This window comes from Lepisosteus oculatus, chromosome 6, assembly GCF_040954835.1.
Source record: "Lepisosteus oculatus isolate fLepOcu1 chromosome 6, fLepOcu1.hap2, whole genome shotgun sequence".
NCBI lineage: Eukaryota > Metazoa > Chordata > Actinopteri > Semionotiformes > Lepisosteidae > Lepisosteus > Lepisosteus oculatus.
Window position 1 is genome coordinate 56598950 of NC_090701.1, and position 27835 is coordinate 56626784.

Below are 27835 nucleotides of genomic sequence, written 5' to 3' on the forward strand. Positions count from 1 at the left end.
ATTACAAAGCAGGGTTCCTTCATTACAGCACAAGTCCTCTTCTCGATCAGTAATCATTTCAAATTAAGACGCCTTTTTTGATATGGGAAAGGGGGGAGAGTGCATTCTGAGCGGAAATCTTGATGGATCTGATAGCAGATTGCTTTTCCGCGTGAGCTACACCCACTGAAATGACACAGCTGCACAGCTGTGGTCTGTCAGTGCCAGCGGCCAGCGGATCGTGCAAAAGACAGAATGAAATGTTTTTGTGGGCTTTATTTTTCTGGCTCAGCTTCTATAACAATTGAAACAATACGGAAAATAAATCATCGTCAATTCTTTTTCAGAAATTAAATATTCTAATTATGGTATTATAGCAATATTGTTTCAGTATTATTGATCATTATCAATAAAACCCTAGTTGCTTGTGTTTTTTTGGGCTATAATGACTCTCTATTGAATATTAACAATTATGTTTTTTTGGAGGGCTACATGAGTGCACTTATTTAAAATGCTGCACGAGGTAGCACTTTGCAGTACTTTCAACAGAAGAATGGACAGTTTGCAAGAGCCTGAGTTTTGCTTTAAACAAGTGCTTAAAATGTTTAGCATTACAGCAACAAACAAAGCAGAAACCATGAGTGCTGCATGTTTGCTGGGGATTTTTGACAGGTGAATACAACCCTCATAAATCTAGACTGCATTAATTACTCTGTATTACTTTCAATTTTGGGATCTCTTTCCTTAATTCTATTCCTTTTCAGTGTCCTCTCCTGCTGGTGCAATAACATTTGTCAAGTTACAGTGCAAAGACATGCTGTCCGGGATAATTGCCTTTGTTTAGTTGCCCCCATGTATGTTTGTGTAGATTTGCGTGTCATGAGATAGTCCTGTCCAGGGTGCAGTACTTAGCAATTGGCAATTAAAACGAGTTTTGGGGTATAACAACCTGCTAACCCTGAAAGATACAGCAGTTAATGAAAATGACTGGATAGGTGACTTTCTGTAGATGGCTGCAGGTGATTAATTTACTACACAATTCAGACAGTTGTTGTTTTCTAGTTATTCATGGCTTTTGTATACAAATGCTCATTCTTAACCGAAAGCTTTGTATCTTAAAGCGCATTTTAAGCACCTTTGCATGTTCCTTGCTAAGAGCTTTAACATCAGGGATGCTGATTAATTGCGGTAGGTTGCACTAATTTATAATCAAGCATGGTTCCTGATCTGCATTTGCATTTTCCTATACCTTTTTTTTCAGTGTTTTACTGTCATATGTTACATTTTATTCTGTTTTAGAATTAAAGCTGAAAATAAATATGAAATTTGTTTCTTTTTGCTTAACAGTGGCTGTTCACACTGAGCAAAGTAAACTACTCAATGAGACCATTTTTTGTGGGTTCATTCCCATCCCTGTCCTGTTGTAAAGGCAGAACAAAAAAAACAATTCAACATTTGTAGAACCATATAAAGGAGTGAGGTTATTTTTGCCTATTATAATTTAATTAAAAAAAGTGTTATTATTGAAGTGACACCTTTGTTCTCTGACCTCTTGTTTTGGCTGGAATGCACTGAGCTCACAGGTGTCATGAAAACACCATACTTGGCCTTGGATGTGTGTGTGTGTAATTTAAAGGTCAGTTCAAGCGTGATCCTCTGGACTATTACAGGGTTTTCAAATTCTGTTAGCTCTCGCAAGAAGACATCTGACTGCTGAATTACGTGGAAGAAGAAGGGGTGCAGACTGGGGAGCTTCTTCAGTTTGGCACTTAGCCCACTTACTCTTCGCTGGTTATAACCCGACCAGGGATAACACACTGGCCCAACTGAGCTCTAGCAAACACTACTCAATTGAAAACAGGTGTAGCGTGTCCACTGTTGAACCTGTCCACTATTACCCAAAGGATGTTTAATTATATGTGAAGCACGTCTGTGGTTTAAACCAATGAAGATCTTTTTTGCTGCAGGTTTTCTTTGCGCAAACAGCACCAGCCCCACAAATACCAGGAAAGCTGCTAAGGTGTTGGAAAATGAGCGATTGTCATGGACAGCCATTGTAATTTGCCTTCAGAGCCTTTGGCTTTGTAGTGACTTTTTTTTAATACATACACACATGAAAAAGTGAATCGTAGTTTGCATGATTTTTGTTTTGTCTGAAAATATGAATGTGCACACAGTTCAGCACTTAAGCCTTTGGTGGTTAAGTGAATATGGCATACTATGATATTTTAAAAATGTTGTAAATGACAGGATTGTCGAATGTGTCATATTAGTGTTCTCCGGTGATTCATTTGAAATTCTCCCTTTGTGATTTGATTAGGATATTTTATGTGAAACTTAATGAATTCATGAATGTATTAATTTCGGTCATGAACATTTTGAGATTTGAGGAATCTAAGTGATGGGAACGGTGGCACTGGTAGTAGCCTCCTTTTTTAGGGTATTTTGGTATAAATCCACATGGTTAACTTGCCCATTGCTCAGGTCTTTTCTGCTGGAGGCATGGAGAGGTGTTTTTCCCAGGCCAGGAAATCTCGCTCATACAAAGTAGACTGTGCAGTTTCCCAACAGGACTGTCCCGCAAGCTCTCGGCCGCCTGATTCCGATTCCAGGACTTCCAACCCCTCTTTTGACTGTTTCATTCTTCCCAGGCCCCGTCATTTCAACAAAATGAGTTTGTTTTGTGAACTTCGGCCGCAAGGCGGTTTGCGACAGAGATATCGGCAGGAAGCTCCAGCTGCCCCCTCATCCGTCCCATATCCCATATCCCGTCCCACGCGGTGGATCCCATTATTCACGATTGTGAAGTTGTCTTCCTTTCACAGACGTGCTTCCTCACCCTTGGTCTGGCCACACAGCCTCGTGTACCTTGTCATGACGCCGTCTGCATCACTGCTGCACATGGATGAATGAACATGTTGCAGATTTGCCGGTTTGCCACAAGCCTTGCTGGTCAGACCCCATTACAAGGGTTTCTTAGTGCTGACAGTGTCATTAGCCAAGCACTTCAGGCTCCTGTGTGCTGCTCCTCCGATACCTAGGTCTTAGTCCATGCCAAGGGGCTCAGTCTTCTTCATCTCACTGTAGAACTCTCTCTTGATCCTTCATGGCTCCAGCTGTGATCTCTTGACTTCCTCTTCCAGATGTGCCTCCCCCCGTACTGCTGTGAAACCCACCTTGGTACCTAACATCTTCCATCGTAGTCTGGGTATATGGCCAAGCCCAGGACGCCCTCTTGTGACGGTGGCTATGAGGTTGTAGGGCTTCTCTGCCTCTTCCACAGCATGTGACTTGATTCCAGGTGTGCCTGGCGCACACATCTTTTCTCTTATGATCTCACTTTTTAGATTTGATGACATTAGTGACAAATATAGTTGGTTAGCTGCTGGTGCTGTAAGGTCTGGTATTGAGCCTCCAAAGTGCACTAGCCAACCTCCTGAGGCCCAGGTTAACAACCCTCTGAAGCAACATAAAATGGTATTATTGGAAAACCAGTCTTAGAATCCTGTTGTCTTGATAGTACCAAGCCTTGAGCCCTCCTTGCAACCTTGCCTGTTGCCTTCGTCTGCCTGCTTCGTAATTTCTAACACACACTCTTGTAATCCAGTTCATAAACCATGTGTTAAGGCTTTTCAGCGGCTGCTTGGGCTCACTAGGGCTAACTTCCTTGCCAGTCTTAAAGCCTTCGAAGTCTTCTTCAGAACTGATATCCTTGACTCTGCTGACTTAAATACCATCTAGGTCCAAGCTGTACATTTCTTCAGATCTCTAGAGTTGACCTGCCTTCAAGTACTGACTTGGATGCAGCAGTCATGAAGATTCTAGTTGCTGCTTGTAGCACTCACAATGGTATCATGGAAACAGAACTGAGAAAGGTTTTGCATATTCTCCCCGAAAACTTCTTTCTACTAACTAATGCATTATATATTGCTCCTTCTGTGACCTTTGGTATTATCTTCTTAATGAAGAATAGATCAATCTGGTAAACTTTTCAGGATTTATGACCATGTACTTAAAAAAAAAAAACAAACCTAAAATGTATTTATCTATATCCAGGTTAGGATAGAGTGATGAAATTAAAAAAAAAAACTAGTTGATGATGGACAGGTGGGCTTCATAATGCTGTCTTTTACACATTTTCAGCAATATCTACTGTACCACAAACTTTTACGAGTCAGGTTTATTAGGAAGAAATGAGGACACGTCTTCTGAGTATTTAAATAGCTATTTGGAGTCTCAATGCAATGTTTTATGACTGAAGTCTTTCCTAGAAGTGGTATCTCAAACTTCATGAAAAACTTAATACAAGATTTAGATAATCTGAGTTAATGTAAAAAGACAAAGATGTATACAACAGAGGACATATTCTGATTAGTTAACAGAATGATCTACTAGCAAACATCTTCACATGAATCAGTGTGCGAACCCTTGGATTCAGTAACTGGTGGGGCTGTGTACAGAAAAGATCTGAGGCGTCAGAAATGTAATAATTTATTTAACAAGGGAATGCAGTATCTCAAGCACATTGTCTATGAGACTGAGCCCATTTCTCACAGAGCCCCTTCTCTGTTGCAACTGGTGAAAGTGTAAACGAAACACCCTGCTGTAATACCGTATCTGCTCGAAAACCAGAAACACTACAGGAGAACCTTCTTCAGCAGCAGCGTCTTCAACTCGACATTTCCTGTAACTGTCCATCAGTCCCCTGCATCAGCTTGTAGGAATTCTGGCCCAGTCTTCCTTACTGAACTGCTTCGGGCTGGTGACATCTGAGGGTTCGATTCAGGTCCTGTTGCAGCATTCGAAAATCAGGGATTATACTGCCGGTTCACGCACCTTCTCTCTTCACTGGAGGTCATGTGAGCAAAATGGGAACAACACAGTCTTCCTCCCCTGTCCCCCTCTATTCATCCTTTGCTGTGTGGAGATACCAGTGCGTTTGGCAGGATAGTGTAGAGATGGAGTAAGAGAATTGCTGTTTGTCATTAAAAAGCAACTGAGTGAAAAGCCGATTCAAATGTAAAGATCCCACCCTTTCTGATTGCTTTGGCAGAAGATTAGGGGTCTCCAACAACGACAGGAGTAGAAACACTGCTCCCTTCCAGTAATGATCCAGTTACTCTTCCCGGTATTTTCAAAGCTGAATTCCATACATCTGGTGCACGGAGCAATTCAAAATCATCTCTGCTTTAAACTTAATTAACTCACTAAACATAGAGTGTAGTGAGAACATAACCTTAGAAATGAACCCGGAATGTGTGGTTCCTCTAACCAGGAGCGTTCCAGCCAATGGAAATGTAATTAATGACATAATTTTGTTTAAAAAAAGCTGCATCCTACTAGCTTACCCAAGTTAACACAGAAACTACACTACTTAATGTGAAGCCCAGCAATGACGGAACAGCCGCTTTGCTTTGGCCAATGGAGCGATGCTGGAGTTGCACATTATCTGTCTTGGCTGTCTCCATTGCAGGCGCCCATTTGCTACAGGGTGAAAAGGAACAATTACAGCAGTATGATCATCTTTGGGATGTTCATATTATTGATTAGTTTTGCATCGCATTATCTTAATATTGTGCAAAACCTTTAAACAAAAACTGTAGCTGAGAATTCTGTGTTTCGCTCAGCTCATTGATACATTTTTCTAATTTTTCTAATGTCACAGCCTCATAACACTGTATACGTACAGCATTTTGACAGGTGATTACACATAAAATGTATCTAGGCTAACATTCTGTGTAAACAGAATTATCACAGTGTTACACTGAACGAGTTCAACCCAATATTACCTATAACACTTCAAACCAAGCCCTTCGTCTTGATAAAAGGACAAGAGAGGTCAAATGCAGAACAGCAGATGTTTTTTTTCTCCAGTCTTTCCTTTGAACTGTGGCAATCTGGACCGCCACCAAGCCACAGTGTGTTCTAGTGGTTAGACAGAGGGACAGTGAGCCAAGACAGGGAACACAGCCACTGGGTCTCCCAGAGCAACTTCGTGTTTTTCTTTCCAGATGTAGGGCTGAGATTAAACAAAGGTAGACTCTCTCCAAGAGTGTCTTTCTGGAGTTTACCTGAGTAAAGCTTTAAGAAAAATATTTTTATAGAATTTCATTTTGACTCTGCGGTCCAGGGCTTGATTCTGGGCTGGGGATCATTCTGTGCAGAGTTTGCATGTTCCCCCCGTGTTCATGTGGGTATTTTCTGGGTGCTCCAGTTTCTTCCTACCTCCCCGTTACATGACTAGGTGTGACAATTTCAAATGCTCCCTTTCTCTGTGGCTCTGCACCTGACTGGGGTCTCATCTATGGAGCGAGCAGTCGTGCGGTTTCATTCTTGCCTTGAAACGTCTGGGATAGACTAGGTTGCTCCCTCACCAACAAACCTGGCTTTCCGATAAACAGTGATTTGAAAATTCTAAAGATACATATTTTAGTTGGAAGAAAACTACAGTCTGGTGTGAGCAGTGCTTCGGCTGTTAGTTCTGAACTGGGAAACATAACAATCACTGTGGCTTTTGATGAGGCCTCTCTGTAGCGTATTCCTAGTCCTGTAGAAGCTGCACTTTTAGAGTGGTCTTGCTACATTTGTGTAGAAACAGCACCTGCTGTCGTTTGCTTTGCTGTCTTTGGGAATATTTTTGAAAGGAAAACGTGCGGTGTCATTCCTAGAAACAAAGAACGCAAAAAAAATGACAAAGGAACGTGGTGTGATAGTAGGTCAAAATACAGTATAAAATGTTTCATTTGTCTAGAGATAATCCAGTTCTGCAGACACACATGGTACAAAGTCATCTAGGCAATGCCTGACACATGGCAACCCAATCATTTTCTAGGTAAATTTATGACTCCCATCAATTCTACCCTCAGAGACCTCAAGGGACAGTTTACAAAAACACTGAGGCACAGTCTGCTCACGAGGATCTACTTATTATCCCAGAAAAAAACCCAGGTTTGTCATTTGATCCTCAGAATCACATAAATAAAATAGTGTAGGACCAAATGGGCACTTTTTGGCTACGGTATATGGAGAAAAAAAAGAATGCGTCACATACTGTACATTTTAAAACACTTTTTGTTAAGACAAATTGACAACAAAAGCAAAATGTGAAAGTAACATTGTATTTAACATTATAAACATTATCTCTATTTTCCTCTAGCCCCCTGATGAGATTGAATACGGGCCATGTGCTGCACTTTTCTTCAAAAAAGTGCAACCTCGAAAGAGTCTACGTAGTGCTTTGGTGCACCTTCACATTTAGCATTTAAAGGCACTGTAGTCATCAGTACTAATCTAAATTGGTAGGCACAGTAAGCTTTATATATACTGTATACTGTTTTTAAATCGTAACAGCAAATGCAAAACAGTAAAAAAAAAAAACGCACTGAATTCATAATGTCCTTCCTGTCCCCTTCCAGTCAAAAATCTTCCTCTGCCCTTAATAAAGTGCAGTTGCTGCTGTGCGGCTGAACTGGACGGCAGCCCCCCCTCCGCCCGCCCCTGGTGCGAAAGAAGAGCGTTCGAGGACATCGAGCAAACACACGGCCCCCCCTCGAGGCGAGAGGCCAGCCCACCCAGGGGTGTCTCAGTCCCCCCCCCGCTCAGCGCGATTAGAAAGGCCGCCTCTCTCTCCTGTGTCCCCTTAGCTGCAATGCAGGAGGAAGCAGGCCACGGCCAGGGCGCAGACGGCCTCCAGCCGCGAGTCCGGGCCGCCGCCCGCGCTGCCGCGGAGCTGCTGGGCCGCGTCGGCGTCCTCGGCCCCGGCCTCCGCGGCCCGGCTGCTGGAGGCGCACTGCACCAGCGGGGTCTGGTAGGAGGTGGCCCTCCTTTCCGGCTTGTCGGGGCTGGAGCCGTCGCTGGGCCGCTGGCCGTTGTACAGCAGGTACCGGCCGCGCGGGTCCACCTCCATGCGGAAGAGCTCGTACTCCGTGTGGGGCAGGCGGATGCCCAGCGCCACGCAGCCGTTGGTGGGGGTCACGTCCTGCTCGACCCCCACCTGCCAGGACCCCTCGGCGCCGCACTCGTTGCCGTTGAAGACGTTGAGGAGGGAGGTGGTGGCCAGGTCCATGGGCTTCACCCTCATGTGGTTCACTGGCAGGGGGAAGAGGAAGAGGAAGAGGAAGACGCTTGAGGACCCGGAGCTTCAGTAAGACCTTCTGACCGAAAAACAACGGGGAACATCGGTCGCAACACGATCATAATTAACTATATCCTCACACTTATACAGCGCTTTCCTGGACACTCCACTCCACCCCCACCAGTGTGCAGCCCCACCTGGGTGATGCACCAGTCCGCCCCCCACACACCAGCTCCCAGTGGGGAGGAGAGCAGAGGGATGAAGCCAGTTCAGGGATGGGGATTATTAGGAGGCCATGATGGGTAAAGATGAGGGGGAAATTTGGTCAGGATGCCGGGGTTACACCCCTACTCTTTTTGAGAAGCGCCCTGGGATTTTTAATCAGACACCATCAATCAATCAATCAATTTTAATCCCGCCACCCATTGGGTAAAGGCCTCGTAGCGCCGGAGTTACCTTTGAAGACGAACTCGGTCCCTCCCATGACGCGGGCGGAGGGGACGCCCCGGCTGTAGCGGCCCCGGGCGTAGATGCTGAAGGTGGGGTGCTTGCACACGGGGTCGGAGTAGTGGAAGTAGTGGCCCTCCCAGGTGTGGTTGTTGTCGTGGAAGGCGAAGTGGCGCGTGAGGAAGAGCACCTCGGGGCGCACCTCGCAGCGCTGGCTCACCCACTGGCCGTGCAGCCCCACGCTCAGGTCGGCCCGGGGGGGCAGGATGGGCGGGTGGTGCTCGTCGGACCGGTAGATGATCCGGCAGGGGATGCACCCTTGGTCGTGGTTCTGAAATAAACCATCGCCGGTTAGTGAACCTGCCCGAGAGGGACCAGTCTGAGAGGGACCAGTCTGAGAGTGTACCTGCCCGAGAGGGACCAGTCTGAGAGTGAACCTGCCCGAGAGGGACCAGTCTGAGAGTGTACCTGCCCGAGAGGGACCAGTCTGAGACGGACCAGTCTGAGAGTGTACCTGCCCGAGAGGGACCAGTCTGAGACTGTATCTGCCCGAGAGGGACCAGTCTGAGACTGTATCTGCCCGAGAGGGACAAGTCTGAGACGGACCAGTCTGAGAGTGTAACCTACCCGAAAGGGACCAGTCTGAGAGTGAACCTGCCCGAGAGGGACCAGTCTGAGAGTGAACCTGCCCGAGAGGGACCAGTCTGAGAGTGAACCTGCCTGAAAGGGACCAGTCTGAGAGTGTCCTGCCCAAGAGGGACCAGTCTGAGAGTGTAACCTACCCGAAAGGGACCAGTCTGAGAGTGAACCTGCCCGAGAGGGACCAGTCTGAGAGTGTACCTGCCCGAGAGGGACCAGTCTGAGAGTGTCCTGCCTGAGAGGGACCAGTCTGAGAGTGTACCTGCCCGAGAGGGACCAGTCTGAGAGTGTACCTGCCCGAGAGGGACCAGTCTGAGAGGGACCAGTCTGAGAGTGTACCTGCCCGAGAGGGACCAGTCTGAGACGGACCAGTGAGAGTGTACCTGCCCGAGAGGGACCAGTCTGAGAGTGTACCTGCCCGAGAGGGACCAGTCTGAGACAGACCAGTCTGAGTGTCCTGCCCGAGAGGGCGGAAAAGAAGCACCCTCCCTGCAATTAGGAGGATGATTCTGACAAGGAAAATTACAGCTGGCCTTTTATACACTTACTTGATAAGGAAGACAAAGAGCTTAAGCCTCATAAAGGAAATCTTCAATCGTACTGGATTTCTATTGGTTAAGCAAACTTCTACGACAATCACAAGATTTCTAAGTAACTGAGTTGTATCAGTGTTTTCTAAAAACAGGTAGTCGCGATTGGTCTTCTACACAAAAACAATTCTTTGGGATTATTAAAACAAGCATTCTTTGTGTCTGGAGGCCCCTAGTTTTATCAACAGCAGATACATTTAATGTTGCTACTGGTTTTTTGCTGAACATGGTGTACAGAGAGAGAATTGAACCCTTCACCCGCCTGAAAGTGTCCTGCCTGAAACAGAGAGGCAAGAGAGGGCTTGCTGTAACCTGCTGTATTCACGCTGTCCAGCAGGAAGGGTATGTGAGATGTTTTATTTGCCTTTTAAAACATGTTATGGCTCTGTGGGGAAGTCACTGTCTGCCCGGGGTCCGCAGTCCTTTCTCAGACACAAACCGTTAACAGAGCTAAAGGGGAAAAAAAACTAGCTGACATTCTCTGAAATGTCTGCAGACTGTAAACTTGTTCCAAAATTAAGGGTGTTTTAAGAAAAGAATAATATACAATGTATGAGCCTTAAAGGCTGAACGGTTCCGTCATTTATCATTACGCTTTTGTAAACACTGTAATTTCATGAACCACAAGTCCTTGCACATGCGTCACACTCCTCTCCCATCTGCATCTGCTTCCGCAGATATTGTGAATGGCTTCTGGCTTCTTCCATCTTCCTGCTGTGGCATACTGGCATTACTCCAGTGGAAGAGAAGAGCACGGGCGCAGACTGAATCCCCCAATATGTCCCCGTCTCAAGACGCTCTGGGTTCTGTGGGCTTTTATTTTATAAACAGGGCGTGGCTATATGCAAACTGTGTCCGATGGTACAGTACACTGTGCACAAATCGCTGTAACAGATCATGTCTTTTGCTAAACCGTGTAATGGCGACTGAAGGAGTTATAAGTGTCTTTAGTTTAGTCTCATTCCAGTGTTACCACAATCACATACAGTACAAGTACACTTATGCCAGTGAAAAGAGAACTCGTGTCTTGTGCACAGTAATGTCTTTGTCCCCGGATCATTTAAGCAGTTTTTCCTATTGTGTTTTCCAAATGCAGGAACGTACCTTGCTCTTCTGTTTCTGCAGTAGGTTGCCTACATGAACTCCTACATAGATTGAGCATACTGAAGCATCAGTCTGGTTAAATATGGCCAGAGATACCAATGACAAATTGTAGCCTTAGGTAAATCCTTGTTTCTTTATTTGCGGTTTTACCATTTTTAAATTGCATAGCTTTCCATTCACTCCTTAAATAAAGGGATTAAATATATTTAAACAGGATGTGAAAGAAATTCAAAGGCAAATATAATTTAGTAATAGCAGATTAACTTAAATATATCTTTAAGGGCCTGTAAAATGCTCTATCCTCTTTCCTTTCCTCAGGGAAGTGGCCAACTGAGTTTATGTGAATGAGATAATAAAAGAACAGACAAAAACAGGCAACTTCAAATTGGCAATATGCTCTTCCACAGCAACAGTGCTGCTCATCATTTTATTCCAACAAATTCAAATTGCTACAGCATCAGTGAAATTTTAATTCACAGCCGTCTTAACGTGTCAGATGTATAACATTTGATTGTGTATTATAGAAATTTGACTCTGGCCTGGGGACATTGCTCCTCATCTGGCTTGAGAGAATTTTGAGCAGACACCTGCTGTTGTACCTGACCCCTCAGGAATAGCTGAAAGGGAGGATAACATCATCAGGACTTGCCACTGGACCATAAGTAGAATACGGACTCTTAAACCCCCATTCATGGTAATAACATGGCTGCACTGGGACTATTAAAACCCTGTTGCACTGTGGGAAATATACCCTGTGCATGTCTCCTTCAGTGTTCTCCAGAAGAGCCAGTCTGATTAAAAATCAAACTCATCTCAAACCTTCACTGGGCTGTGCTGTGACTCCTCGCGCCCCTACAGTACATTCGGTCTCATTCAGAGCTGGCTCCTTCACTAGTGCGCTTTACCTTTCACTTCTGTGGAAACGCGAGGGATTCAGAAACCAGTCTTTAACACGAGAGGCTTCCTGTTCTTTTTTAAGCAAAGCCATATGTCATTTGCCCTGTCAGGTGTATTTTGCAGACATTATTTGTATTCAGAAATTCGCCGGACTCACTAACTCCAGCAGCAACAGCTGAAGAGGCTTAACACAGCTGATGGCCAGGAAGTGTGAAGGCCAGGTAAACTAGCTCTCATCGCCACACGGACAGAGCACAGCACATTTCCTCTAGGGCCTGTCCTCGCCGTGTCATTGTCTTTCATTTACTTTGAAAATTGGGTTGTCAGAAGCTTGATATATTATGCTGGAACAGACCTGAAAATAAAAATCGCACATATGAGGACATCACCGGGTAGTTAAGGAGCCGGAAATAATATATCACGATAGCTTCACCAAAGTAAGAAAACCGGCAAGAGCTGTTTTCAGTCTAGGCAGTGTGAATATCTCTCATGAATCACCAGCTGCTATTCGCCGCTGAATTTTCCCCCCAATGCTGCTGCTCGGCTCTTTCTCTCATCTCTCTTTCTCAGACTGGTCAAGTATAAAGGAGCTGCGTGTGGGTCAGGGATGAGAACCATCCTCCGTGCCCATTCTTACAGCGGAGAGGGCATGATCACGGCACAAACGGCACGCGTCACCACTTCAACGGCTCATGTGATCGGGTGTGCGGTGCGAGTTCAATTTGTCATCTGGATGGGCTCAGTCAGTGACGGATGAGTGGGTGAAAGACAGTCGTGACCAGCAATATGCAAAGCTTCACATCTGAGCTTTAACAGCCTAGCACTCACTAGCCTTTGTAACTATGAATTCCTTTTCATGGGAGCATTAATGCCCTTTGTGGACTTCAGAACAGACCGAGTCCCAAAAATATTGCATTACAGTGCATTACAATGAGTACAAATCAGTACTGTATGTACCACATACAGTTCTATTACTATGTGAATCACCTATACAGCTAGGCCAGAAACCTGTCTAAAATTACTCATTACACTGTGGTATCCCGCCCTTGCGTCAATACAGTCACTTGGAGCCATGCACAAAGGAATCCCCCATCTTAGAAAGTAAAATAAAGAAAATACATCATATTTTCATCTCATTTATCAGAAAGACATAATGTCGAAAATACAAAAAATAGGACATAAAGTATAAAGGCCAGCCAGATGTTTTTTTAAAAGAAACCATCCCTTCTTAACAAATGGAGGCTTCAGTGCCTGTTGCGTGTCAGATTCTCAGATTCTCCAGCATTGGAGAATTACAGTAACACAGGGGTACTGCTTAGTATTCGCTCTCCTTTGCCTGTTTCCATCACACTGCATGAGCTGGATTGAAAAGCAGCACTGAACTGCAACACAGCAACGTTTGTCGCTGCAAGCAGCTTGAAGATCAACATCGCCCATTCCGATGGTTTCAGTTCCCTCTCTTGAAGACGGGGTACTCTTGTAATGCCCCTGTCCCACCTGCATGAGGACGCAGGAGAATTAAGCTGGAATATTCTCTCACTTGAGACTCGCGCTGCAGTGATGGAGCCGAGTCAGATTTCCTTCTCTCTTGTACGAATGGAGCAGATTGTTTGCGACTGTCATGTGGAAAACACATTTTCATTCTTGCCGTTTGTGGCGAAGGCAGAGAAGTTTGGGGTACTGCCGAAATGCGTTTGTTTATAGCTGAAGCCTGTGGATTTGGAACCACTTAAGTCATTCATTTGCTTTTAATTAGATTTATTTGTGCGGCATAGATTCTTAGATCCGTTTCAAAAGCACCAAACTACACAACAGAAAGATATGTTGGAAAATGTTCATTTGTCATGGAGATGTGCTCTCCAGACTTCGAGATAGCTCAGAGGCCCTCTGCTTCTGCAGTCATCTTGCAGGCTTCTCATTTTCGTAAGCTCTTCTGTTAATTCCAATTTAGCCAAACGCAAGATGGAGAGGTTAAATAAGATGTAGACATTTTAAAATAATTCCCATGTTTCTTGGAATTAAAGTCCTGTCATATATTAGTAGTGTGCAAAGTGAAGAGAACATTCCAATCTGTTGTCTTGTTGCGCACTAGAAATCAAACCGCAATCGCTGAAAATGATAAAACTAGGCTACATATGGGAGTTTGTGAATTTCATTTCATAACCGACTTTAAAATGCCATATCTATTATTATTAATATTAAATAATTAGTTGGTCATAAACAGGTTTTTGGATCCCTGACCACCTTTACAGAATAGCTACAATCATGAGTCAGCATTTGGACAAAGATGTTTTTTGTCCTACAGGCGCTTTTACGTGTTAAGATGCTGACAGTGCAGAATTTCATGCTCCAGACTAATTTCTCAAAACACATGAGACGGGGTGAACTATTTTTCAATTTGAATTAAGCCTGCAAAATTGATTTCCATGAAGGTTCTTTTGTGCAAAACATACATCACCCACCTGTAATATTCCACACAAAATTCTCTCATATATAATGTTATGAAAAATCACTTTTTTTTAGCCAATCTTCATCTGGCGGATAATTTCAAATAATTCCTAAGGTGGTTTAGACCCCCTTGCAGAGTGAAGGGTGACCAAGGGGCAGCTGCAGAGGGGAAGTGGGGTGGAGAAGGGCAACAAGCAGGTACTTATAACAGTTCAGGAGAGGAAATAACGTCCGGAGGGATTGTGCATTACTGAGTCTGACTGGACTTGGCCGTTGTCAGCCCCTCCACAATTTTACATTTGGGAATGTAGTTCCCAGCTCTTCTAAGTGTTTTGTGGATAAGGAATAACTCCACACATTTCAAAACCTGTACAAGCATTCAATCTAAAGAGCAGGGAGCATAGATTCCTATTTATCTTAATCAGGAATTTCACATTCACAGTTAAACCCCTGTTCAACAGTCAGAAAACAACAGTTCGGGTTTCAGGTTTGAGAAACACTAGCAGCACAATAGGAGCGTAAATGTATGAACACATCTCAGAAACTAGATTTGTTTGCTCTTGTGGTGGTTCTAGTAATCTTATTTTAGTCATCTGCAATACAATAAGATTATAGATAATAATTATATTATTAAGATAATATTATTGTGTACTATTACTATTATTACTATTGATGTACTAAAATATTTAATATAGTATAATTTTCAAACACTTTATTATGCTTTACTTGCTGTAATCACTTTCATACGAGACTTAGATCAGATCTATTCCTATATTTTATACATCCTATTCATTTACACTTGGGATTTTGCAATCATGACCTTCACACACAAAGAAGTCCAAGCTCACGACAATCGAAAATATTTTTAAATAAGCAATTAGTTGTATTTTTCCACATTGTTCCCTTTGCTGCCCATTTCCATTATCTGCAGTTAAAGGCGTTTTGTTGTGTTTCAGATTACATTGTGACTTATTATTGTATAAAACCGTATTTGTTTTCCCAACGATTTTTCATACCTTTATTTATACTAACGAGTGCATTTGTTTTCGCAATGCCATGAATTTGTGACGCACAAACACAACTGCAACTCTAAACCCCAGGGTGGGGGGGTGACTCTGTGGCTCAGGATCTGCACCTATGGTTGGGAGGTTGCTGGTTCAAATCCCGCAGCTGGCAGAGGAATCCTACTCTGTTGGGCCCCTGAGTAAGGCCCTTAACCCCAGCTGCTCCAGGGGTGCCGTATAAATGGCTGACCTGCGCTCTGACCCCCAGCTTCTCTCCCTGTCTGTGTGTCTCATGGAGAGCAAGCTGGGGTGTGCGAAAAGACAAATTCCTAATACAAGAAATTGCATACGGCCAATAAAATGATCTTATCTTATCTAAAACCCGTCCTCCATGTTTTGCCTGCCATTCCCCCTGGAGTGATCTTCGAGATGCAGTTTCTGCAGGCATACCCAGCGTGCAGCAGGGTGCTGGGATCCCCACTTTATTTACTTCTGTTGAAACCACCTCAAACTCCCTGCCTACAGGGAACCCAGGAGCCCAGCACTACGTTCTTCGGTCAAGTCACACAGACTGCGCACTCCAGGACTCACTTCTGGGCATTTCAGAAAGCAGGAAAAAGGAAAACCCTTTTGCGTGATGCAGGCAACACGTACTGTAACCACCAATGTAATGTGCTTTATCTGATTTAATAAAGCACATTCAATTAAAAAAAAAGATCAAAAAGGCAGGAGAAAAAATTTCTATGTGCATCTTAAACGGGCATGTTGCAGTCCTCTAAATTTTGGAACAGTACAGAGTTTCCCATTTTCAGCCAAATCATGCAGCTCATTATACAGCAGATACGCTCTGGAAGCGGGCGTGCAGGAGAGGCGCGAGTCTCCCGGCTCACCTTGGCGTTCTGCAGGGCGGCCTGGTAGCTGGAGGGCCGGTAGTACATCCTCTGCGCGGGCTCGGTGTGGATGTCTCCGAGGAAGAGCTCCTCCACCAGGTGGTCCAGGTTGTGGTGCAGGTACTGCTTCTCCACGCGCAGCAGCTGCAGCTCGTGCATGGCGAAGTTGAGCGCCCGCGAGCAGTCGCAGCCCGTCTCCTCGCCCCACAGCTCGTAGGCCACGCCGGGCTCCCAGGCCTCGCCCCCGCGCGCCAGCCCCCGGCAGCCACGGCCCAGCCGCCGGCCCATGTCCCGGGCCACGGCCTGGCTGTGGCACACGATCTGGGTGCGGTGCAGCTGGTAGTCGGCCTCCGTGCCGCCGCGGATGATCCAGGAGGGCTGGCGCAGGCGCAGCTTGCCCCGGATGACCAGCGTGTAGGAGGGCGTGGTGCAGTGGTTGTCCCCGTAGTAGAACTGGAAGGCCTGGAAGGTGTGGTTGTGGTGGAACTGGTAGGACCTGGTGAGGAACTCCGGGCCCGGCCTCACTTCGCAGCTGCGGAGCACGGGGAGAAACATTAGCCGGCGGAGCAGAACGACAGAAGCCTTTTTTTCCCGCTTTTCGTTACGTGTTTTTTTTTAATGACCCAAACGTTTCTTGTCATACTGCCCTTGAGAATCAAAACCCGGCATTGGTGCCATGGTACAGTCACATTTGATACTGCTTTGCTCAGCGTCTGTTACTCAGCACGAGGAGTAGAGTTTTACGCTGAAAAGGCACGATTGCATTTTCACTCCCCGTAGGACTTCTCCCCAATACAGAGAGGAATGCTGGTAGAGTCTCATGATTTTGAGCATTCATTCATTTCTTCTACAGTGTGAAAGGAAACGCACTCTACTGTGTCACTGACGAGACTAAAGACAGACCCTGTTTTTAACAAGACCAGTGACAGACACCTGAGCTTCCCTGGGGATTTTCACAAAGGCAGAGGCAGAGGGGAACACCAAGAGGGGCAGAGTTTACTCTTTGTATCTGCTAAGAGGGTAAAACAAGTGTGGGTGGGTAGACTTTGCTCACAGCACGGGTCTGTGCTAGTGCCATGTACACACCCAAACCTCTCCAGAAGACGTTCTCACAGAGGAAGAGGAAGAAGACTGTCTATGCTCCACCGTCCTTATCAAAGCCCACCCCAACCTCAGTCCCCAGCTCTAAACATGTCAAACAGATCTCATTCATCAACCTACATGCAGCTTAATCAGAACAAAAGAAAGACACAGAAAAAAAGCCCTCATTGCTGTCTATCCAGTCTCTTCTTAACGGTCCAGAAATGTCTGGATTTAGCCACGCAGCTTGGTAAACTACTTCATAAATTGCCCAATCTCAGGTTCAAAAAAGAGCTGGCATACATGTACTGTCTTCTTCAAGGAACCACCGGTTAACATAAGGGTGTAATCTGGCTGTGGAGCCCAGTCCACAGTTACTCCCCCAAGGGGTAGCTCCTGTCGCTTGTGCGGCAATGGCTTTCAGGAAGGAGCAGGAGCAGAGTTCCTGGAGAATTTGCTGGACTTCATGGTCTGGCGTGGGGCTGTGTATTTCATTGTATGAACCTGCTAATTGCAAACGAGGCTCTAGTGGCAAGGTGAGACCTGCCTTAAAGGATAATGAACTCTTCTTCCAACTCGGGGTCACGGGGGAGTTGGAGTCTATCCTGACAAGCAATAGGCACAGGGCAAGGATGCTGCAGGGCACCTACACACACACACACTCACACTCACTCACACAGACACACACACACACCTAAGCCAGTTCTCCCAGAGGCCAATTAATCTACCAGCAGGTCTTTCAACTGTGGGAGGACACCAGAGCACCCAGAGAAACCCCCTCAAACATGGTGGAGTACATACAAACTCCACACAGACAGTACCCCAGGAACAGAATTGAACCCAGTTCTTATCACATCATTTGTCATAATGTTATTCAAAGCTGACTAGATTGTGTAACATAGTGTTTAAGCTGCGTCTAATCTGTTTAAGCTTTTAGTTTAGCCTCGATTAACACTTCAACACGAATGAAAATTCAGCTATTCATACTCGTGTATGTATAGATGGTTTACAGATTTTAATTTAGGTGGGTAGCTGCGTCAGCATACGTAGGCTGCAAAGGAACAAGTAATAGGTTTATTCCATGCTAATTTTAATTTTAATTTATTTGATTTTAATTTTAAAGATTTTAATTTAATTGAAAATCAGAACAAGGTGCGACTATCCCACGTATCCCAGAAATATTTTCGCATGTTCTGCATCCCAGCTGTTGGCCATCAGGAAATACAGTGAAGAAAAATGATACGCTTGAGTGTGCAAAACAACATAAGAAAAACACGCAAAAACCTGTTACAGCACACCTCTTTTTTACCAACAGTGGACCTTAACAAAAGCCAAATAAATGCATTTATCTGGGTTTCATTCAGGAAACTCAGGCAAATGTAGAGATATTTACACTTAAAGGTTTCATTGAATCTTTACGATTCAAGACCTACATGGACTACATCTGAACTGTAATGTCAGTGTCAGGCCTATGTTTGTAAAGAAGAAACTTTAAAGAAGGCTCCACTTCAGTAGTCTGAAGAATATTGATTACAAATAATTATTTTTCCGTTGCATTCCATATTATGTATTAACATTATTTTGTTCAGGCTGAGATTGCCGTGTAGCTAATGGAACTGACATTCTTGGATTACTTCTTTTCTAATTTGCTTCCTTCAAGTAAAGGATTATGAATACTACAGAAACAGAATTTCTTCTTTTAGCACAACCTGGAAGGCTTCAGCTTTCTGTCACAGACATCTTTTATATTCCTTGATGTATTAAGTATATAATAAAACACATTGTATGCTATGTCTAACCCCTGGTTTCCTGAACCAGTACAAACCATATCCTTATAGTAGTAAACGCTCCACACAGCTCAATGTTACCATTTAAACCTTTGTCTGTTTTCTCACTTGGGGAGATGACACACTTGCCAGTTTGTCTGTTATTTTCAATTGGAAATTACAAATCACTATTCTTACACCTTTTCAGTCGGTGTCAGAGACAGGAGACTGTACTATTTTATGTCTCTGAAATGTAAATTAAAGACAGTTAAGTTCACACCGTTTGATTATAAAGGAGTTGGCATTTCAAACCTATTATGGGTGCGTTTTGAAAAATGACATGGTTCTGCAAATCAACAAACATAAATATCTCTTTGATATTTATCATCCTAGGTTCTTTATTCACATTATTTGCATCAAAACAATCTGCGATGATTTACTTAAGCCTAGGCATTTTGAATAGCTCCCAGTCTTCTCTGCAGTGAACTGGAATAAAGCCTCTGACAGCTGCTGGTCTCTCCTGTTTCACATCTGAAGGCAGCTGTTCCTGCAGACAAACCTTAACTCCGAGGACATGGTTTCTGAAAGGAGGGGACTGAGCGGTGAGAAAAGTCTTAACTGCTGCGTCTTTATAAGGAGCAAGGTTCTTATAAAAGGCATGCCGCACATCATATTAAATCCTAAAATCTTTGCAAGATTTTTTTTGGTCAGCTGTGGAAGTTAAAGTTACAGACACATTCTTTTCTTGTGGACTTCTGTGCAGTACAGAAGAATTTTAAATGCGGTTAGGTCAAATTTATCACTGAGAGCACATTTCACCCAGAAGCTCCGCACGACTGAACACCACGACTTTCGGGCCTCGGTGCGACCAGTCTGTACCATGACAGTCCCTGCAGTTCATGGTCTATGACAGAGTTAGAGACTACGACCCAGGAAGAGCTTTAAGTGGCACTTCACAACCAACAAAAGCATCAAAATAAGTGTGATATGCCTTTTACTTTAGATATTTTTACTTTGACGTTTTTCAGATGATCAGTTTTCTTTCTAGAGTCCAATATCCAGATACTGTAATTTCATAAGACAAGAGCTGCAAAAAAACCCTCTTCCAAGAAAAAAAAAGAGTACGTCAACTTATATATAGAAAACGTCATGAAACTGTTCACATTTCACTGTATTGGTTAATCATTTTCCCATCAAATCTCTTTGCCAGTAAAGATTGCCCCAGTACAAAGCTGATTGAAACTCTCACCCAGTGGAGACCCAGTGTCCCTCAATGTTAGGCGGCATCTGAACTGTGATCCTGGCTCCGTTGTGAAGATGTTTAAGCATGTGGTGACACTGGGAGTCCTTTGGTTGCCTCCCAACATGCTTCTCCAGGGACAGGGGGTTTGATCTGCTGTCTGCGTAGTGCAGTGACGAGCACTCTCTTGATGCTGCATTAATAAAACAATTGTGATTGATTCCATCAAACATACTGCATGACAACATCAAGCAGGAACATGCATGTCAAGGAAGAACATAATGCCATTAAAGAACAAGAATGCTATTAGTGTGCATAACAGGATACATATGAAAGTAATAGATAGTAGTGCTTTCACTGATACAACATTGCCATTAAGGTAAGCAAAATGCACAATTACTAAGCAGACATTTTAGTGCTCCAGGCTGTAACAGTGTAACTATATATACTACCCTGAAAATAAGACTCTTTCACATCTCTCCGGTTTAAAATGTTTTGCTGCAAAGATATTTTTTTCTGATTAATCTGGTACCCATTATCTCTAGACCTCTTTTTGTTCCCTCACAAACTTTTTGAAAGCACAAAAAATGTTGGTAGGGTTTGATTTCTCTTGAATCCGACTGCATATTGCTTGCATTGATGAAGCACATGTATTTCTGCGATTCAGCTGGTACCCTTAGTAATGGTCCAGTCAAGAAGCATTAAGACACTGAGCCTAAGGTAGTCTGTTCGGGCGCTAGCAGCTCACTGATAAGAGGCTCTCATCCTGTTGTTCCTTGAACGACGTCAGCTTTGAAACATGGCGGGATAACTGGTTCCAGTGTCGGGAAGGAGATACAGGATGCAGAAACCACTAAACCTTGAGCTCAATGAGCTAGTATTCCACGAAGCCTGACAGTTCTCCACTGAGAGTATCCAGTTGAATATACGATATAATATGATTTACAAGAGGGATGCTGCATAGCATTAATGTTTCTAGGGACTAAAATAAGAGTTCATCTTATGTGCTTTAGATGCAGATTGTTCTCTGCTTCATGTGGCAGATAGTTAACAGAGCCTACATCCACAGATAAGTTGAAGTCACAAAGGAAACTTACTTTCTCCCGTTAAGTACATTTAAAATGTAGTACTATCTGTTTTGGCTGCAAAGGCTTTGGTCACCCAGAGATTCCCTGGGTTGAAATTGTACACAGGCACACACACACGAAAAAGGCACTAAGAATTAAACTGCGAAAACTCCCTGACAGCTATTACAAAAGCAGATGGTATTTCTTTTTTCAGGGCTCTTTTGAAAACAAAACCTTTTTTTTGTACAACACAGGGCATAGGGATCTAATAATTTTGTGCTTTTCTGAAAGGCAGATTTTTCTTCCAGGAAACCTTGCCTGTCTCAGATCACCAGTGCTGTGTGCTACAATTTCAAGCACCAGATGGGAATTCTGTCCCAGTTCATTCCCCTGGTTTTCGGGCAGATCGAGACAAGAGCGGTCAGGCTGAGGGAGTAGTGAAAGATTTGTTTGAGCACAAGCCTCATCGCATTGCTCTGGTCAATATATGTACCAGCTCCTGGGCCCAGGAGGAGGAACACAGAGACTAATCTACCCCAGTGTCCTAATACCTTTCATGACCCCTGCTTTCTAAATCAAAGAGCCTAGACAGGTTCCAATACTTAACCACCAATAACATTTACAGTTGGCACAAAAGGCTCAATGAGGTAACTGTTCTGGGACTGCTGACAATCCCAAAAGCTCTAATCATTTGAAACAGAGAAAAACAGAACTTGTCTGACCACACATGATCCAGATCCAAGTATAGTTTTAACCATGCTTCCTTTCCACCACTTGGCAATGTGTCCTGTTTGTGTTTCTGATACAAGTGGTTATGGACTGCTCTCAGTAAAACACTTCTGCTTTTCAAACTCCAAGTGGTATTTTCTTTATCACACCAGGACGTCCTTCCTGAATTGCAAGTCCGGTTTTCTGAATTGCTAGTGTCCTCTAGTTTGCAGTGAGAAACAGTGCCATGTCAAAGCCTCAGACATCATAGACCCGATCAGGAGTTGTATCTGTTATTACAATTTATTCAAAGCCTCCACTAGCCCTTTCTGTGTTTCTGCATTTGCTTTTGGGTTACAAGAACCAATTTGTCTTTTAGCAAACAATAATTCACATTGATCATACTTTAAATCCACAATCCCAAAAAGTCCAATGGTGAACCGTACACAAGCAGTCAATAGAAAGTGTTGTGGTAGCTAAAACTACACATGTACCAATCAAACCTTATCTATCAGGTGTAATGTTTTCCTCTCTCCACAAATCTAGGAGCCTAAAAGACTACTTTGCAAAATACTGACCCTTCAGGAGGAATCGTTAGCTTAAAACAAAACAGCTAAAATTTCAGGAGACAATCACTGCGGAATTCTGTCTCTGCATGGAGCTGGAAAACCGTTGAGTGAAAAGAGCAGAACAATGCAAAAATGCAAAAGCACTGTAACATGGGTCCCAGAACACCTGAGATTCATGAAAAATCTAAATTCAACGAAGAGCTACAACAAGAGGACCAGGACCACAGGCAATTCTGAACCAATGAACACAGTATGCAAAATAAAATACCCATTGGCTTAAATGGGAACACACAATATATTAACTTTAATTTGACCAGCACTCTTTCCACTACAGTAAAGGTATATTAATGGGTTTTAATGTCCCTTGTTCCTTAACTAAAAATACCCTTAAGATGCATTACATTCGACATTTCCAGTGTTGCACCATCCTATCTGAAAACCAAGACTTTGTATCGAAACTGTATTATATGCCGAACCAAACCTAAGTTTTAATGTTGATGAAGAGTTTCAAAATCATTTAAAGGCTGTAATTAGGGAAAAAAATGAGACAAAATATCCCGCTTTTTCCCCTGGAAAAAAACAGCAACAGCAAAATTCAGGTTATGAATTTGACATTAGAGCAAACCACTACTAACAGCAAGCGCACCATTTTGATTTAATTTGATTTTTTAACACAATTATCGGGAGATTTAAACATATATCTAAAGGTATGGTTAAAGTGGTCCTTTCTTAAAATAACCTGTAACCTGAAAACTCAGGTTCCTGATTATAACGAATGTCCCTGAGACAGATTCCCAGCAGCGTTTCTTTTATCCTTGTAATGAGAAATCGTAAGAATGATCATTTAATCTGACATCCTAACGCAGTATTTTACAAGTTTTGAAACATGTCATCCTAAAACATCAGTCACGCCATTACCAGAAATAAACACATATACAGTATATATATATAGTATTCTGGGTTTCAAGTAAATAGTGGTTATGACGGTTAATCATGAGGACGGCAATGATTAATACGTAATATGAAGTACAAACCCTCTCTGAGGAAAGTAGTTATCACAGTAACAAACTGACGAATTCAAAATGTCGAAAAGCCCTTCACGTTCTGAATGTGTTGTTGTTTGTTTTCGAAAGAACGCTTTCGGCTCCATGTGAGAGTGCAAAATGTACTGTAACATTAATTTCAATGTGCACGTCTCAAAGTGCGTTTATTAACTCGGTAATCAGAGCATTTAATACAGGTTTCTATTACAAACACGCAAATAAACGCAGATGACAGTCGCGTTTTAAATATGAAAAATTAGTGGATCTCCCTTTCTCCTGTCTTCATTTACAGGTAATTCTGGAACTGCAGTTTTAAACTGATGTGACTGTTCGACCCCCGTCCTATAACCCTCTTTTTTCCTCCGTTTTTTCGGAGGTCCAAACTTGAAAGAAATTGAAGAAATTTCAGAAGTCTCGCTTTTCATTAAAGCGCTGGCAGATCAATTATTGCTGCAGGCGTTCATCGGTACATCACCACAAGCCCTTTCAGCAGGTTTTGTACCGTTTCTTTAGAAAGGGGACAAGGGTATATATCCGCGGGATTGACCGATTAGTGGCAAAACGTCCGTTTCTTTCATTGTTTCTTCTCGTAGTTAGATTTAATTCTTTTTTTAAAAGTCTCAGCTGAAACGGTGTAGAGCAATTAATGAACGCGTCCCGTTCTACAAAAATTAATAGTTATCAAAATGGCAGTGATCACAAAAATGTTCTGGGGCAAGGTCTCCTTCCCTAACAGGAACCTGTCCACCACGCAGAATAGCCACAAAGGGATCCAATGCGACCCGAAAGCTTTGTCATCATCAGAGGTTCCAGATCAAAACAAATGAAATATCTCCACCTTCGCGCTTAGCAACTGATCCATTGATAACCTTCAGTTAAACACTTCACAGAAGAGCAGGAGCAGGTAGGCAAACTCCTGACAAAACAGCTTAAGACATTGAAAGGCAGGACCGCCGCACAGATACAGTGGTGTGAAAAAGTGTTTGTCCCCATCCTCATTTCTTATTTTTTTTGCATGTTTGTCACACTGAAATGTTTCAGATCATCAAACAAATTGAAATATTAGACAAAGATAACACCAGTAAACACAAAATGCAGTTTTTAAATGAAGGTTTTTATTATTAAGGGAGAAAAAATCCAAACCTACATGGCCCTGTGTGAAAAAGTGATTGCCCCCTAAACCTAATAACTGGTTGTGCCACCCTTAGCAGCAACAACTGCAATCAAGCATTTGCGATAACTGGCAATGAGTCTTTTACAGCGCTGTGGAGGAATTTTGGCCCACTCATCTTTGCAGAGTTGTTGTAATTCAGCCACATTGGAGGGTTTTCGAGCCTTAACCGCTTTTTTAAGGTCATGCCACAACATCTCAATCGGATTCAGGTCAGGACTTTGACTAGGCCACTCCAAAGTCTTCATTTTGTTTTTCTTAAGCCATTCAGAGGTGGACTTGCTGGTGTGTTTTGGATCATTGTCCTGCTGCAGAACCCAAGTGCGCTTCAGCTTGAGGTCACGAACAGATGGCCGGACATTCTCCTTCAGGATTTTTTGGTAGACAGCAGAATTCATGGTTCCATTTACCACAGCAAGTCTTCCAGGTCCTGAAGCAGCAAAACAGCCCCAGACCATCACACTACCACCACCATATTTTACTGTTGGTATGATGTTCCTTTTCTGAAATGCTGTGTTACTTTTATGCCAGATGTAATGGGACACACACCTTCCAAAAAGTTCAACTTTTGTCTCGTCAGTCCACAGAGTATTTTCCCAAAAGTCTTGGGGATCATCAAGATGTTTTCTGGCAAAACTGAGACGAGCCTTTATGTTCTTTTTGCTCAGCAGTGGTTTTCGTCTTGGAACTCTGCCATGCAGGCCATTTTTGCCTCAGTCTTCTTATGGTGGAGTCATGAACACTGACCTTAACTGAGGCAAGTGAAGCCTGCAGTTCTTTGGATGTTGTTGAGGGGTTTTTTGTGACCTCTTGGATGAGTCGTCGCTGCGCTCTTGGGGTAATTTTGGTCGGCCGGCCACTCCTGGGAAGGTTCACCACTGTTCCATGTTTTCGCCATTTGTGGATAATGGCTCTCACTGTGGTTCGCTGGAGTCCCAAAGCTTTAGAAATGGCTTTATAACCTTTTCCAGACTGATAAGTCTCAATTACTCTGTTTCTCATTTGTTCCTGAATTTCTTTGGATCGCAGCATGATGTCTAGCTTTTGAGGATCTTTTGGTCTACTTCACTTTGTCAGGCAGGTCCTATTTAAGTGATTTCTTGATTGAGAACAGGTGTGGCAGTAATCAGGCCTGGGTGTGGCTAGAGAAATTGAAAGAGAAATTGGCAATCACTTTTTCACACAGGGCCATGTAGGTTGGATTTTTTTCCCCTTAATAATAAAAACCTTCATTTAAAAACTGCAGTGTTATCTTTGTCTAATATTTTAATTTGTTTGATGATCTGAAACATTTCAGTGTGACAAACATGCAACAAAATAAGAAATCAGGAAGGGGGCAAACACTTTTTCACACCACTGTAGCTGTCTAACCTCTTATCGTCACTATATAAGAGTAATTAAAATGAATAGCAAGAAGTGATGGTGAATCCCGGTGCCCTTGATGTGAATGAAACAGACTCGCCGCGACCATAAAATACAATTCCCGGCCGTTGTCGCACCTTGGGGTTGAGTCTCAGTCACATCGATGTAACCTTATTTTTTTAAAAAACGGCTGTGACAGATCACACAGGGAGAGCAGGACAAAAGAGTCGCAGGGAACACACATTAAACTAATGAAGAAAACATACTGTATCTATAATGTTTCTGACCGAAATCTCGGCAATTCTGCGTGTGCTACATAAACCAATACATACACCCGAATAACTGCTGTTCGGAAGCGGACCCATGAGTGATCGTTTTCTTGATGTTTTCCGATTTTTGTTTTACAAAGTCTGTACAATTTTAGCTTAAAGTACGTGTAAACACGCTACTTACCAAAAATGACAAGTAGCAAAACATACGTATGGATGGTGCTGACGATATAAAATAACATTTTTGTTTCGGATTCTTTCCGGTTCCCGGAGTTTCAAACAGAACTTTCCCCGCTGCGTTTTTTTTTCTTATTTCGGCTTCCTTCAGTTAATGTGTAATCAATCCTATTGATCAATGGGACAAGGTGAAACACTTGCCGGACTTCAAAGACGGGAGACGAAGCTGCCCTCTGAGTCTATGCGGAGAATGTAAATTTCATGAAAATGCGTGACACCACATTCTTATTCTCCCCAATATTAGCTTTCGCGAGGTTTCAGAGTCGTTCATCTCCCACCCATTCCTTCGGCAATGCCTAGTTTGTATCCAAAATTACTGCTTAAAAGGAGAAGGAGAAATAACAGGAGTTAGCCGTTTCGAGGTCTAAATATGATTTGTATTCCCGCAGAATACGCAGTTGTCTCCCCCCCGCTCCCTTCTTCTTCAAACCATCAAAGGAGGGTGGATTATAATGCTCTGCGCTGCGAAACGAATTCTCTTTCTGCAGAATTTCCACAAGAAAGCTGACGGCTGGGACGACATGGAAGCGCATTCCTGAGCACCGGAGCCGTCTCCGCGCGCGGTTCCAAAGCGGGTCGCTCGGTTTTGTGACCCGCCTCGGCTCAGACGCGCGTCCCCCAGAAGCCGCGCAGGAATTCAGAGGAGGGACGGAGGCGTGGGGATGGGGCTTCCCATCAAATTGATGAGAGATTTCCACAACTGAAATCGGAATCTGGACGCCTCCTGCGGGGATTGGACTTCAAAGGCAGGGGGGAGTCGGTGCTTGACGCTCGTACGGTCCTCCGAAGCAAGTGCGCTGAGCTTGAGCGCCCCTAAGAATCTGTGCCATTTTTATGCGCGTTTGTATTGCAGAGACTGGAGGTCTGTATATTGTTGTTACTGGCGGTATTGTGAATCAATCGAGAGATCTTTATTACTGAACGGTTTTCAATGCAGAGGGCAGACCTACTACAAGAGTCGAGCAGCAGGTTGCCTTGTTAGCCCACCTTTAGGATATAGAGGATAATCCAACAATTCATGACTTTTATTCTCTGACAAAGTTTTAAAATGAATATATCCCCAAGTGCCCGTGTTCGCTTGAAATGACTGGGTGGAACACAAGAGTTCGTTCTGGTTCTGACATGACCAAATGCGTAAAAAGGGATTACCTAAAACACAATTAATATGACATTATTCTTAACGATCTCATGATTACAATTAACAAAACCGCTTGACTGCTTTATGTCAGAAATAACGGTTTTGACTTTGGC

The 27835-nt window shown here is 43.6% G+C and overlaps 1 protein-coding gene across 1 annotated transcript; it reads right to left on the minus strand.

The window, feature by feature from the left end:
- Positions 1-4457: 4457 nt before the first annotated feature.
- Positions 4458-27671, minus strand: LOC102682578 (protein APCDD1). Its single transcript, XM_069191623.1, has 5 exons — positions 26532-27671; positions 20168-20351; positions 16073-16604; positions 8510-8831; positions 4458-8067 (listed from the first exon to the last, which is right to left on the minus strand). Exons 1-5 carry the CDS (start codon positions 26587-26589, stop codon positions 7619-7621), a joined length of 1545 nt encoding a protein of 514 aa, XP_069047724.1. The 5' UTR covers positions 26590-27671; the 3' UTR covers positions 4458-7618.
- Between the last annotated feature and the right edge of the window lie 164 nt (positions 27672-27835).